At 40.4% G+C, this 15,341-nt stretch overlaps 1 protein-coding gene across 4 annotated transcripts in view; it reads left to right on the plus strand.

Moving 5' to 3' along the window:
• The window catches only part of ZNF385D (zinc finger protein 385D), a 290,314-nt gene that overhangs the window by 156,217 nt on the left and 118,756 nt on the right, over nucleotides 1-15,341 (plus strand). For 3 of the 4 annotated variants that reach the window (XM_032488687.1, XM_032488682.1, XM_032488691.1), the window contains one exon: nucleotides 13,979-14,089. The exons of the other annotated variant lie outside the window; for it this stretch is intronic. In XM_032488687.1, coding sequence (XP_032344578.1) covers nucleotides 13,979-14,089 — 111 coding nt within the window. The remainder of the gene's footprint in view (nucleotides 1-13,978; nucleotides 14,090-15,341) is intronic. 4 annotated transcript variants of the gene reach the window in all.

Below are 15,341 nucleotides of genomic sequence, written 5' to 3' on the forward strand. Positions count from 1 at the left end.
GCCAAAGAGCAGAGGTGTTTAGGGTCACCATACATGGAGATTTAAACATCCCTAGAAGCCAGGTGGTGGAAGGAAAGTGCACAGAAGAGGAAAGTAGAGACAAGTATGACTTCAGGACCTTGGAGAAGGTCTGGAAATAGGGTCTGCTGGTGTCAAATTGAGTGACTAGCAGAAAGCATGAGACAGGTGGGACTGGAAACATGAGGATTGATTGAAAAGAGGAAAATTTGTTTCAAATTAAGATTAAAACACATTTTTATAGAAAAAGAAAGGCAAAGAACAATCAGAAAGTATGCTTTAAAATGTAGCAGTAGAAAATAAGACAGAATTTCAAGTAGTTGATGGGTAATAAGAAAATAGAAGCTTCTTTGCTTGAAGCTAAAACACTGCCTTTTGAATGGACCAAGTTTTGTAGCATTGGAACTATAGAAAAAGAAATCTAATCCTATCACATTACTTGGTCAGCAGACAAAAATATGGATCAAGTCAAAACAACGATAATGTTGTTTATTCGCTTTTACATTTGAGACTCATCCTTGAACAAAGCCTGGAAGGGTGGGTTGTAGCTGAGAGCACAAGATATTTCAGTTAGAAAAGTTTGAACATTTAAAAGTGTATTATAAGTGTAGCTGAGAGAAGTTGGAAATTGGAAATTGAGGGAGAAAAGCTGTACGAAAACAAATACCTTCAAGCAGGGATTTTGAGATCCTGACTCAAGTTAATGGAGCCAAACATAAATATGGGAACCTATTATGTATAGTTGTGAAATAATAATAAATATTCAACTTAATAAAACTTTGACAATGTATGTTGAAGAGTATGGAAAGAGGAAGAAGGTCTGGTGGTGTATGTGTTAAATTCTCATCTATGTTAGTGTCTAGAGAACATTAGCATGTTGTTTAGAGCTGTGATGTCAAATGGCAGGAAATAATAATACTAATAATAAACATTTCATTTCATTTCAAGCATTTACCTCTGAGCTGGAAGGGTTAGTGGGAGAGTTACTTGTCATCTGAAGCTCTTTTGTGCTATTTGGTTTGTTATCATGTGTGCATTATTTGATAAAAATACATACACAAAAAAAAGAAATTATAGCACAATATTTTGAGAGTCCCTGTGCAAGACTTGAAGGGCATGGGAATTACAGAGTGTACTAGTTAATGTGCCAGCTAACAAAATAACCTCTTAAGTCAGTGGTTCTCCCTGTGCTTGCTCATGGGAATCCAGCTGAGATCTGCAACCCCCTTTCAGGCCACGTGAAGAGGGGTTTAAGTGGTTACAGTTTATATTTTACTCTTTACAGTTTATACAAAAAGCCACCAGTAGTCCAACCACACTGTCTTTGGGGTGTTTCAGAAATTTGTACAAGTGTCTCCATGTAATAGACACTGGAAGTGTTTCAAATACGACCAAATGTAACTGTACCCTCATGGTTAAAAGCAGTCCTTAGGTACTGGGTTATCTTTGCTTTGGGTTCAGGTGGGTTTGGTCTTAAGGATTTTGGGGGAGGCCATGAGAGCCTCAGCCTCATTTGTCCTTGACTCCCACAGCTGATAACATCTTGCTCACCACTTGACCTTCACTGTATCTGATTTAACTTTTAATTACAGTTCAACTTTACAGTGGTTCCTTGAAGTCCTTAAAAAAGGTCAGGAAGTGAAAAAACAGGCAGAACAGAGAAAGTTGTAGAGACGTGAAACGGTGCTTTAACACCACTTTGGAGATTAAAAACAGCCTACAATGTCATTTATTAACAAGGAAGTCAATTGTTAGAAATACTTCAAAATAACCCTTGTTTATTCAGGTGGTTCTGGTTTAGTCTTCGTCATCAATTCTTTTTTTCTTTTTCTTTTTTTTAATGTGTATGGGTTTCTGCCTGCAGTTTGCCAATTCCCAAGAAACCCAATTCAGATCCCATTTTTAAATTGAGTTCAGAAGTTTGCTGAGCTAGAACACATCTTTGAGAGTCAGTGTGATAGGCAGGAAGAACACTGGGTTTTAATAACCCTGGGTTTAAATCTTGGAGCTGCCTGGTAATATATAGGTCACCTTGGCAAATCATTTACTCCGGCTGTTCCCCAATCTTCATTTCTGTAAAACAAGGATAATACTGCATCCTTTATAGGAGTATTAGGCTAAAATTATTTATTGGTGGGAAAGAAGACATTGGTTTCTTGGAAATACCTGGTGAAAGATATTAATCGCAGGAAGTTGATTCTATGAACAAGGTTTTGACCAGCATGTCTTAGCTGTCCCTTACGGATTCTTTCAGACTTTAAATGAATTTGCCTTGTGTTGGTGCTCTGAGTCTGTACTTTTAACAAGCTTCCCGGTTGATTCCTGGTGGCCAGCCAGGGCTGAGGATTGCCTTACCCACATGGCATGGATTTTAAGAGATTATTATTTCTATTTTTTAAACATGCAGTTTACTGGGAATGTTTCCCTCAAGGCTTTGAAATGCAGTCAGTCTCAGATGATAATGCAGATTTTCTACCAAATCGAACAACGTGGCTTCCACCAAGAATTATGTCTTGAGCTACTTAGTTCTCCTTAAAATGACTGACAGCAGCTGGGGTGGCTGCTTTTTTACATATCTAATGACTGTCTTCAACAATAAACCTTTCTTGAGCACTTTCTGTTCTTGGGCACTTATTTTTCAAAGATGAACAAAGCTGACTGTATCTTTTGCAGGTTGGGGAGGGGAGAACTGCAGGCAGGAGATCCAGGCGGTGGATAGCATATGATGTGACCTAGTAGGTACAGGGTGGTGTGCGGACCCGGGGAGGGGTGTTTAGCTGCGCCCACCGAGAGACTAGAGGAGGTCCTCTTGGAAAGGGATGTGGAGGGGTAGGCAGGATTATACATGTAGCGGGTAAGTAATAAAGATTGGAAAGAAAGCAAAGAACCTCACAAAAGGTAGAGAAGACAGTAAAGCACACCAGGTTATACCAGAAATTTCCAGCAGATCTGGATTACGGGAGCAAAATGTGGGAGGTAAGGGGGCATGGAAATGATTCCAGAGACATGGGCCCAGGTTAGTTCATGGAAGGTAGTGTTTCTCAGCCTAAAATGCCCTTCATGGCTTGAATTCTACATCACTGGCTAAAACAGACATACAGGCCACCTAGCGCGGGGGAAATGTGTGTGTAAATTAGTGAATGGGTACTTCCTTGCAAGGAAAAGTAGAATAATTCAAGAAATTATCAAGTCTAGTCCAAACACAGAACAAAAGAAATTGAGTCATGCCAGATTCCAAAGAGTGAAAGGTTTTATGCACAGAATTGGTGGATAAATACTGATACATAAATTAGTACATAAATAATATGTATGCATGTGTATATACACGCACACAGACATCTGCACAGACATATGTGTATTTGCATTTTTGAACAAAACATAAAGGTAAGCAAGAATATTCTTAGGGGCTACATTCCAGGTATATGTGTTATCTTGGAGTTTTCATGCTAGAAGAGATCATATAAATTACCTCTTGAGATGGAATTTGTTTGAACAAAGAACCATCCCTCGCACCATTATACTTTTTCAAAGGCGTTAGATGGTGACTTAAAGAAACACACAAGAACGGAGCAAGAAAAAAGATACAGTGCAAAACATGTACCCCAAAATTTATGCCTTTTCTGATTCAACAAAACAATTAAAATCGGGGTAATTGCTCACGTAGCCCATACCAGTGTGCCATTGTTTAATTTTTCTATAGACTTTATAACTTTCACTTTGTGACATTTCAAAAGCTCCTCATCTAAATTATTTGGAGGCTCACTAGTAAAGATCTGCTTCTTTCAATTCCACGAGCCTCATCTCTTTGTGTATTTCAATTTCTTAGAACTTATTTCTTCTTCCCAGGCTCTTGGGGATCACAAGACTCTGAGGCTAGAGTTGATCCTGTAGGAAGAGGGCAGACAAGGAATGGTCTCAGTGATCCACTGTTTCTTTCCCTTTTAGACACCAACACAAGAAACCTGATTTTTGATTTCAGTGTTTCCTTTAATCGGGAAGTCCTGGAATTAGTGCCTGAGTAAAATGTCCCAGTGGTTTGTAGATTTTGTGTTGCCCATTCCATTTGTTATGGGTTGAATCGTGCCCCCACCCCACCGCCAATATAAAGGCATGTTATGGTCCTAACCCCCACTACCTCAGAACCTTACTTGGAAGTCGTCTCTTTGCAGAGATAATCAACTTAAAATGAGTTCAGTAGCGTGGTAACCTAATCCCATATGATTGGTATCCGTATAAGAAGGGGACGTTTGGACACAGAGATGGACACACCCAGGAGGAACCGGAGTGATGGCTCTGCAAGCCAAGGATTGCCAGAGATGCTGGCAAAACACCAGCAGCTAGGAATAGGCAGGAAGAATTGTCCTTACAGATTTCAGAGGGGGAGGTGAGTATGGTTTTGCCAGCATCTTGATTTCAAACTTCTAGCCTCCAGCGCAGTGAGATAATGAATTTCTGCTGTTTTAAGCCACAGAGTTTGTGGTCCTTTGTTGTAGCAGCCCTGGGGAACTTACACGTGGTTAAAATGTTAGAAAGGAAGTATCAGCATAGTACTTTCATGTTTTAATTGCTTCATGCCAGAACGTCTGTGCATTCTCCCGTCCATTCATCCATCCGTCTAATAGCACCGTGCTGTTGAAAAAGAAAAGAGTTTAACAACAGGAAAGCAGAAAAGAGACCATTTCAGATCAAGAGAAGATCCTTCAGTGACCTGCTAGGGCACTAGCTGTGCTCGTGGACTTGCGGTACGGCTGGTAATAGCGTGGATTTCTGGGATTCATTCTCCAGCTCAGTCCATGATGCCCTGCTCTCTGGGGCGAGCTGTGTAAGTGGAACCCCAACTCTGGACTTGTTGGATTTAATTACTTAGCTCCTGTTCAGAGACCAGACCTGACGAGCATTGGGAAACCTGACACAGGCAGGCACCAGGGGCGTTCAGTGTCTTCAGAAGAGATTTTGCCATTTAAGTCCACCAGAAACTGGGTTCTTTTCTTTTTCTCATTGAAGTAGGGTTGATTTATAATGTTCTGTGAATGTGTGGTGCACAGCATAGCGATTAAGATATATACACACATATATATTCTTTCTCATTGTAGGTTATTACAGGGTATTGAATAGAGTTCCCTGTGTTACACAGTAGGACCTTGTTGTTTATCTATTTTATATAGTGGTTTGTATCTACAAGTCCCCAAGTACTAATTTATCCCTCCCCCACCTCGTGGCATATACATACAATGGAATATTACTCAGCTTTATGGCCTTTTATAAAAGAATGAAATAACCCCATTTGCAGCAACATGGATGGACCTAGAGATGATCATACTAAGTGAAGTAAGTCAGACAGAAAGACAAATACCACATGATACCACTTACATGTGGAATCTTTAAAAAAAAAGACACACATGAACTTGTTTACAAAATAGAAACAGACTCACAGACGTAGAAAACAAACTTACGGTTCCCAGAAACAGGATTCTCATCAAAGCATTTGAGTCAAATGAAGTCCCTGTAATGCTGATAACAAGGTTTCTAAAGTGTCCAAATTCAGCACCAAAGTCACCTCCACGGGGCTGTGTTAGTGGGACCAGGCAACAGCCATTCCTTTTAAGGAAACGTAATATTCCTTTGGCTGGAAAACAAAACCTCATTGCAGGAGAAGGGAAGGCCATCAATAGGATGATGTAACATTGTTTCCTTCCTCTTTTCCTCTCACCTCCCCTTCCCTTCCTGGTACAGCTTTTCTCAATTATAAAGTGAGATATTTCAATAAAATTTAAGTACATACTGAGTGCCCACTGGGTTCCAGGGAAGGGATTGAGAATCCCAGTGGATAAGAACATAGGTGAAACGCAGCCCCACCCACTGGAAGTACCACAAATAGATGATTTCTGAAAGAGTGCCAGGAGTAGACGACCATGACTGAGAAATTGTGATGGTAACAATTCCACACGTCCTCTTAAAAGTCTCGGAGTGCAGCTGTCTGTGGGCATTCCATGACAGGGCCACCATACGTCGGTTAAATGCAATTTACTTGAGCATGCAAATGATTCTAAGAAAAATAATGTCTTAAGAGTCCCTCAAACTCATCCATCCTTTGCTTTGAGCTTTCTCTGTTTCACCCTATTAGTCTGCTCACAGAACATCAGGGGAAATAGCCATAGCGGAAAGCTGCTGATGGGAAACGTCTCTTACATTTACCCGTGTCCTCAGTACTTGGAGAGCATCCAAATGACTTCGCTTGTGGAAGTTCAGGCACTGGTTTTCTGAGCAAAGTCAGCGCCCCCTGAACTGATCAGAACAGTGTGTCTGTTTGCCTTTGTCTAGGAAGATGCCTGGTGGGAAAAAAAATGGTCTGATGTTGTCACGTAAAGTATAAAGAGAACCGATCAACCATCACCTCGTTGCTTAGATCGTTGTGGGAGAACAGGTTCTTGCCTCACGCAGGAAAGAATTCAAGAGCAAGGCATGGTAAAGTGGAAGCAAGTTTATTTAGAGAGATGCACACTTCCCAGAGAGCGGGGCTGTCTCACTCAGAAGGGAAAACGGCTTAGGAGGTAACACACTCCGTAGGCAGAATGTGGGCCATCTCGGGAAGGTGAGAGGGAGAGGAGCTGAGAGGTATGGGGGGTTTATTTTACAGTAAAGGTAGATCCACACTCCGTAGACAGAGTGCGGGCCATCTCAGAAGGCAAGAGAGAGTGACCATGAGGTGCAGGCTTGTTAGGTTTCATGGGCTCGGTAATTTCATATGCTGATGAATAGGAGGATTATTCCAGCTACTTTGGGGAAGGGACAAGGATTTCCAGGAAATCCCCCCACCCCACCCATTTTTTGACCTGTTATAGTCAGCCTAGGAACTGCCATGGCCCTGTGGCTGTGCCATGAGGCTCAAGGTCAACTGGAAGTCAAATCTTGCGCCATCTTGGTTCTGACCAGTCTGTCCTGTCCTCACTGCTGTGTCATTCCTTCAGTGGTTGTGCCTGGCCCCCTTCCCTCCCACTTCAAGATGACACTACGTATATAAGTGACTCATAAATGAATATATATAAATTCTGCTTGGCGGCTGGTGGTTGTGGATTCTACCCCGAGTTTCTGTATCCTACATCCCCCATTGTATCTATTGGACTCTTAGCCACATGCCTTTGCTTCTAATAACTCCACCCCTTACACCTAAGATTCCGTTGTGAATCCAGGTTTTCTGACTGCTATTGTTAATATCATTCCAAGACTGTTACAAGTTTTGATATTGAACTTCAATAATATTCAACTTATGTAGCAACTCAACAGTCATGCGTTGAGCCCTTGACTAAGTGAGTGCCACTGTGCTCACGCCTGGGTTCAAGGAGCAAAGGGACCCGGCTCTGCCTTGACTTCCCTCTCTGTTGGGAAAGACGGGAGACAAGAGAGATCCTCAGACTGTGCCGTGGAGTGTTCCACACGATGTTGTAGGACCTGACTTGTTTGAAGAAGATCAGCCAAGAATTCTGGAGGAAGAGCTCAGTCCTCATTTGAGTCCTGAAAAGTGGGTAGGATTAGGCAGGGGAAGATGAATGAGAAAGCATGGGAGGCAGAGTTTTCGAGGCAGAGTTTTATAGGCAGAGAAAGTGGGAAGTGCAAACGGCTTCTTTGAAGGTGTAAGAAAGCTCGGCACTTTGAGAAATTGGCTGTGCCCTGAAGGTACTTATGTGACTCCTACATGTTGTATTTCCTACTTAAATGTGTCAGAGTAGCAGATTTGGGCTTGACCCGATAATGAGGTCTCCGTGAATGAATTTATTTGTTAAATGAACTCACGCATGTCCTTTGCGATTTGGCAAAAGCAAAGAAACCGTGAGACTTTTTGTGCAGCATCCCCCCAGCCCCACTCAGGGTGCTGCCTTGGTCCTGGGTAATTGGTATTCCTGTTAAACTCCCTCCCCACCCAGATCTCATAGAAAGGACGAAGGCTGAAAAACGTTCTCCATCTTGATTGGGACGGTGGTAACACGGCAGTATGCACATGTTGAAAAAAATTAGCTAAAATGATACACTTAAGGTCTATGCTTGTTTTTTTTGTTTTTTTGTATGTGAGTTATGCGTCCATCAAAAAAACTTTCAAACAAGGACAAAAGTTGCAATTTTTTTCAAATGGACAATTTTGTTGGAAGAGTGCAATTACTAGAATTTTTTTTAATTTAGTGTTTTCTGAAGTATGGATATAAGTAATGTAAACACCAGTTTTACTAATTGATGGTTGATGTACTGAATCTTCTCAGCGTCACTTAATGCTGCAAAGTCACAGATATCCAGGACGGTGGATATCAGAAAACTTTACTGTGGTACCCAACGCAGGTAGGGGGAGGGGGCAGGGCAGGATGCTCTGGGTATTAGCTGGCTCTGCTACTTACTGCTTGTGTGATATTAGGTCAGAGGGAATTAGAAATAATGCTCATAAACATAGAAACACACAGTAAGTGCCAGTTAGTGTAACCTTCAGCATTATTGTTCCTGGCCATTGTTACCTAGAAATACCAGCCTGAAGAGACAACCTTTGTATTTCTGGACTTCTCAACTTTCCTGGCATTTAAGTTCTTATTCTTTGATTTGAAGACTGAAAGCCAGAGTCATAAAAGGGACACAGAAAGAGGGGAGGTCTCTTGGAGCTGGAAATGTAAACTCAGGGTTAAGCCTTGTCCTCTCTGAAAACATGAGAGCATCCTGGGAAAGGAGACTGAGGCTGGCCCTGGTACCCTACTCTCTTTTACACATCAATTTAGCCGCATGCCCAGAGGAGAGATGAAGGAAAAGCTAGGCCAGGAGAGAAATGCCAAGATCCTTAAGCCTGAAGTGAAGGAAAACATATTCATTTGGCTTTAAATAAGGCTATAGGCTGGGTGGAAATTGAATTTTACTCTGGAGTCTGGGTCAGCATATCAATAGGTAGTGTGTCATTCCTTCACTTTTGTTTCTTTGTTTTGGCAGGGTTGGATAATGTATTTAGAAAATGTTAGCTTTCAAAATATCCTGCTTTAAAATTAAATAAATATGTCATAAAATGCCATATAGCTTTGGCTCTTTCTTTTAGTTTTTTAATACAGTGCTGCCTGGGTTAAATGAAACGCCTGGATCTGATTTCTGTGCATTGCGTTTTTAGTGTAGGGACGTTACTTTTGTAGGAAGGAAGGCTGTGCATTTTATTCAAATTTTATAATGATTTTATTTTCCCAGATCACTATTTTTTTAAACTGTTTTTTAAACATTGAACAAGGATGCTAAATTTAAAAACAAACAAAGGAAACAACAAAAGCTTTGATTATATCATTTTAGAAATTATCTCTTTAAAGTTGATATTTTTATTGTGGGACATCTCAGAGAATTTAATATTTGATGTTTGCTGGCAATGTCCAGGCTGTATGTAGTATGTAGATTTCCTACAACTTATCTGACCCCCAACCCCCTTTTTTTTTCTTTCCTAAGCACATCGTCATTTCTTGAGGCTGATTTTGTAAACAAATTCCTAAAGATGCACACACACAAGAAGGTGTGATTATTTTGACAGAGCAGACTTATGCTGGTTTTTCTCATGGGGAGAAAAACCAGCATAAATGACTTTCTTTTTGAACAAAATGTTTGATTGTAATGGTAAACAATGTTGTCTTTGGGCATGTGAATGAAAAATACTGCAAACCATTATCATAAACAAAGAATGCTGAAGCCATCAAGTCATCAGCGGCTGCCACCACACCCCAACCCCAGTGAGGACAGGCCTGCAGCCCGGCCTCTGCAGCCACTCACAGTGGTGCATCCTGAGGGGACTCAGAACAAGAAAGGACAGGACACTGGCCCTAGATAGCTGGGTGCTTGTCAAAGGAATGAATTCAATGAGCCCAAGTGTTTGCTTCCTCCCATACACAGAAAAGCGCTACATTCTTTAACTTGAGATGCCTGGTTGTCTTTAGTTAACAAGTAATCTTTTAATGGTCCAATTACCTGGTCTTTGTTGTAAAGCTCCTGTATATCCTGGCTCCTCCCCTACCTCTTTGGAGCAGTCCGTCAGAGCAATCTGAGAGGCTGTCATCCCGGGCTCGAAGGGGTTCAAGTCCTTAGAAATGTCCCCCAAATAAAACGTACCTCTCAACTTTTAGGCTGTGCGTGTATTTCAGTCGACAGACAAAATGATCAAAGTAGCTGTTTTTGTGTCCCCTAAGTGATAGTAGATACTTCTTTTAGTTACAGACTCTGTGATATCATTTAATTAACTACTTAACACCAGAACTGGTTATTATTTAGATTTTGCCCTTTTATACTTTCTTGTTATAAATGGTTTCATGTACTTATAGATGTATATATTAAAGAGGTGAACTTTGTTCATTAATAAAGGCATTAAACTTTCATCATTTTGTTGTACTAGGTTCCTAAAATAATTAAAGATAATTACTTTTAGTGGTGTAACTATAGTTTGTGAAATCCATCATTAAAATGTAATTCAGATAATTCAGATAATTTTTAAGTACACTTGGAAATAAAATTGTCTCTAAAGAAGAATACACTACTTTGCATTTTGAAATTTGATTTTATAGCCACAGTTATCAGAACAACATTCAGTTCGGATAGAAGAATTAAATTGAGAGAATATTCCACTTTTGCATGAAGTGTCTACTCCCAAACTACCTCCTACACAAATTTGGATTGAATGTGATCACTGAAAGTGACCAGGGTTACTGAAAGACCAAAATAATATGCTACTCCCAACATATGATAAAAAAACACTCAGTATTGTGTATTTCCGGAGAGCATCTTTAATATAAATATATAGTTCATTTTGATTTTAAGGTATCGTTATAAGGGATTTCGGTTTTGCTAAATGGAATGTAGGTATAATTCACTTTCTCTCTAGTAGAAATGGACCCGTTAGTGCAGTAGAACATAATGAGACAGCTACCTCTAAATCAGTGACCTCTTTCAGCTTTTAATTTGTCTTTAGCTATTGGCTGAAAGGGGAGTTATCTCCCAGTGTTCTCTGTGTTGGTGTAGACGCATTGTGATGACATTTTTAAGGTTGTATAAGAGGGTTGATACTGGGATACAGAAAGTGGGCATCTCAGATGCACACATCTGTGTGGGTATTGGCTTCCTCAGTTCTATGCACTGTCCATTTTGGTTCTGAGGAAATAGGGATGAGGTGGGGTTGAGGAAAGCTTGATTTAACTGGGCTGGAGGACTTGGCATTATCGATAGAGAAGAATCCTGTACTGGTGCCCTATGCTCTTTCACACTGTTACCCTATGGCAGATTCAGGCTAAGAAAAAGAGGCTGTAATTTTAAATAATTTTTAATATTTGGATTAAGATGCTGAACTGAATTTAGGAATGAATTTAGATTATGTATTGAGACATGAAAAGATTATAGAATTTCCTGGAAACAACTCAAATGTTCATCAGCTGACGGATGGATAAACACATTGGGGTATATCCATACAAAGGAATACTACTCAGCAATAAAAAGGATTAAGTTACTGATACATGCAACAACACAGGTGAATTGTAAACACATTATACTGCATGAAAGATGCCAGACACAAAAGATCACATCTATTTGTATGAACTTTGACTAAAGGGAAAAATACAGTAACAGAAAACAGGATTTCAGAGGCTGGGACAGGAGGCGGGGATTGACCACAGAGGGGCGGGAGGGAACTTTCTGGGTAACGGAAATGTTCTTTGTGATACTTATTAAGACTGTATCTATCTGTCAAATCTCATCAAATTGTATGCTTAACATTGGTGAATTTTATTGCATGTAAATGATACTTGAATAAAACTGGTTAAGAAGAAAGTATAGTAGAATTTACTAGTGGGGAGAGGGGATCCTAATTTGTTAATACCTGGAAGTGACCAGAAGAATCATGGGATGGCTAAGCTTCCTCCAGAATCTAGGGTTAAACATCAGATTAAAAAAATTTAAGTGATGATGGAAGATAAAGTGAGGACCCATGAGTTCCTCTGGATCATAACTGTTTAATATATACACCACCTAGCCTAGTGCTTACCACATGGAAAGCACTTAATCCCTGCTGAGGGCTGTTGTCTTTATTGTGGACGCTGTTGGTGCTATTATTTAGACAAATGTGTGACAAGTGTCTAGATAAGCTTACAGGAGTTGTGAACGTAGACAGAACCTTTCTCCTAACTACCAGTGAAGAGTGCCTGTGAGTTAACTGATTCTGATGATTCGAAATACACAAAAGGAGGTGGACTGTATCAGTGACTGGTTTAGGCAAATTAATGAACTGTTCTGTATCACAGAAGCTGAATATTCGAGCATCATTTCACAGACACATTCTTAGCTTTTTCCTGTGTGTCAAATCATTTCTGAGCTCAACCCATTGTGGGGACCCCCATGAGAACTTTGTATCTGATGAGAATTAAGAGTTCGGAAATTTGCAGGCATTCAACAGAAGCGATGGCTGTATATAGAACAGTGAAATCATTCTGAAATGTATTTTGGCCATGTGAGAAATTGGAAGTGTGCCAACCAGGACTATATATAGAAGTGTGAGGGTCATGTTAACCTTGATCATCCCATGTGTGCAAAAGAAAAAATATAAGTCAACATTTATTGACTTCTTAATGTGCCCAGCATTGTACTGTGTTAAGTAATTTCAAGAATTACTGTGTGTAAATTTCATCACGACCCTGAGATAGACACAGAGGAGCAAAGAGGTTGCACAAGCAGATCGAAATTTTTATCTGACTCTAGCAGTTGGGAACCACAGATGTGGACCCTAGGACAAAGCTTGGTGAGGAGATGTTAAATTTTATCAGAGCTGGACTGCTGACACTATATTTTTGGTGTCCCTTGTCCTGTTCGAGAATGGGATGAAGAGAGATTACTGACATCTCTGAACCTCTGAACCTCATCTCTGAATCCAAATTCTGAACCTCCAGCAGTAAGTCCATACGATACCAGTATATTTAAGTGGTCAGTGAATGATTGTGGAAAGGATGGATAGCTCCTGTGTTTGAATTCTTAGAAAGCAGGGTTTGCATACAGGTAACCCTTGCCTTTCGAAAGTTCTCTTTATGCTACTTCACTTTTACCAAACATTAGTACCTGTTTTCACTAACCCAAGGTGATCCGGAGAGGATTTTCATTTTCATAAAAGAAAAAAAAAAAAAAAAACGGCCAACAGCAAAAATGGAGTTGTTCAGCCTTCGTTTCACAGCTGCCCTTATAAAGGCAGCGTGAACTCTGAGCAGCAAGGTTGGCATCACCAAGCTCCGTCCCGTCTCCGGGGAGCTGCACTGAGCATCTCAGCATCCGGCCGCCCCAGCTTTGACTGTGTCTGCGAGCATCTCTGCTTTATCTCGATTTACTTGGTACGGCCCATAGCAAGCTGTGTCCAAAGGTGGTTGCTTCTTCATTTTATGCCATTTCAGCTCATGAAACCTTTCCCAGGAAGGCTCTGCTTTCAGATAGCAGGAGGAACCTGCACTGTATTTTTAAGGTAGAAAAGATACCAAACACAGCATAAGATTAATGTTGGGTCATGGGGCATAAGTTACTTTCATAGCTGCTTGTCTGACTAAGTGTATTTTGAAGTCCATTTTGGGTGATGGTATGGACTCACCTCTGTGTAAGATTGCTGGCTTTCAAAATAACTTGAGTTTTGATAAACCTTTAATTATATTGGAGGATTATCAAACTGAGACAATTGTTGGTCCTAAATGAGAAAAACGGTTAGCAAGCAGACTCTAATGGGTGCATTTATCATTTCCTTATCATACTGAGCTCCCGGCTCATTGTTGTCTGTTTTCCAGGAAAGTAGAAATACCGTTTCTTAGAATAAAAATGTTCTTTATAGTGTGAGCAGGAGATTGAAGCTGTACAGATTGGCAACATTCTATTTAATGAAATAGGCAACATTCCAATGGAACTGACAAGCTTTATTTCTATTTGTTGTATTTTTTTTTTCTCATTGCAGATGGACCCGATTCAGAAAGCGGTAATAAATCATACTTTCGGGGTTCCTCTTCCTCATCGAAGAAAGCAAATCATATCATGCAACATTTGCCAGTTGAGATTTAATTCCGATGTAAGTTTATCATTTAGTATTTGCTAAAAAAAAAAAGTTATTATGCTGTTCTAACCTTGCAAAAGAGAATTCTTAAACATTTTTCTCCAATAACTGAGGGTGTCGAAATTCATGGGTAACATTTTAACTCCCTGTGTGCTTTCATTTTGGTGTTCATTACATTATGTTTGGTTGTTTACTCTAGAAAAACCACACCTAAGCAAGCTTGTATCCATGCAGTTTAATGCTATTTTTTTTTAATCTCTTGGGAATGCTACATTTAGATAATGCACTTTGCCTTTGGGGAAGTCAAATTTAGGACCAAAGAGGCTTTTGATTAATCCCACCTCCGAAATAAGATATGTCACCAGGTTATAGTTCATGGCCAAGACTTTGGCTTTGTAAATTCTCTTTGCCTGCCTTGGCGGTCCTCAGTTCCTGATCAGCTCCTGTGTTCTTAATTGTATTTGTGCTAGAGATCTCAAGTCACTCACCTAGAAGTATTAGCATTTTAACAGGGTGTTCTGAAGACCTCTGAGCACTCCAGCCCCGAGTGACTACAAGTTAAGTGGAGAGCAGGGCAGGAGAGAGGCCTGTGGACCTGCCTGTGGTGCTCTGCATTTTATTCACAGAGAGGTGTTCACATCTCTCATACCTTTTCCAAGGCTCAATGTGGACTCTGGATGTATCATGGTGAAGCCAATTTGGCTTGGCCAGTATGAAAAATACAACTGCCCCTCCCCAACCTGCTTTGATGTGGAGTTGGTCCTGGAGATACAGAAAAGAGAAGGAGTGTTGATTTGGAAGGATAAGAATTGAGCACCTGGTTGACACTCTTGGCAAACAGAGGACCCCTTCCTATCAAAATGCCCCCTCTCCAGGGTGCCATGATCTGACCCTAAGTTAGTATGCAGTGCGCAGGTGTCTGAACAGATCTGGGTGCTAGAGAACCTGGCCTTCCAGCATTTAATCGCCCTAGGCAAGTGGGTCCCTTGGGTGATCTGATGATGAGGGTTGCCTAGGAGATAATCAGGCAGAGGAAATAGATGTGCCATGAATAAAGTGGACTTTTTCTTTCTGCGAGAGCATTTCATTTTGTATAAGGATTTCTACTGTCTTATGAACTCAAACCTACTGGTACAATCATCAGGTAATTTTAATAACCTTCCTTATGTTGGCTTCAAAAAGATAAAAGTAGATTGCCTACATCGCATCAGAATGGTATTTGCTGCTATAAAAAGGACACACTAAATATATAATATTTTATTTGAAG

Source organism: Camelus ferus, chromosome 1 (genome assembly GCF_009834535.1).
Source record: "Camelus ferus isolate YT-003-E chromosome 1, BCGSAC_Cfer_1.0, whole genome shotgun sequence".
In the NCBI taxonomy this organism is placed as follows: Eukaryota; Metazoa; Chordata; class Mammalia; order Artiodactyla; family Camelidae; genus Camelus; species Camelus ferus.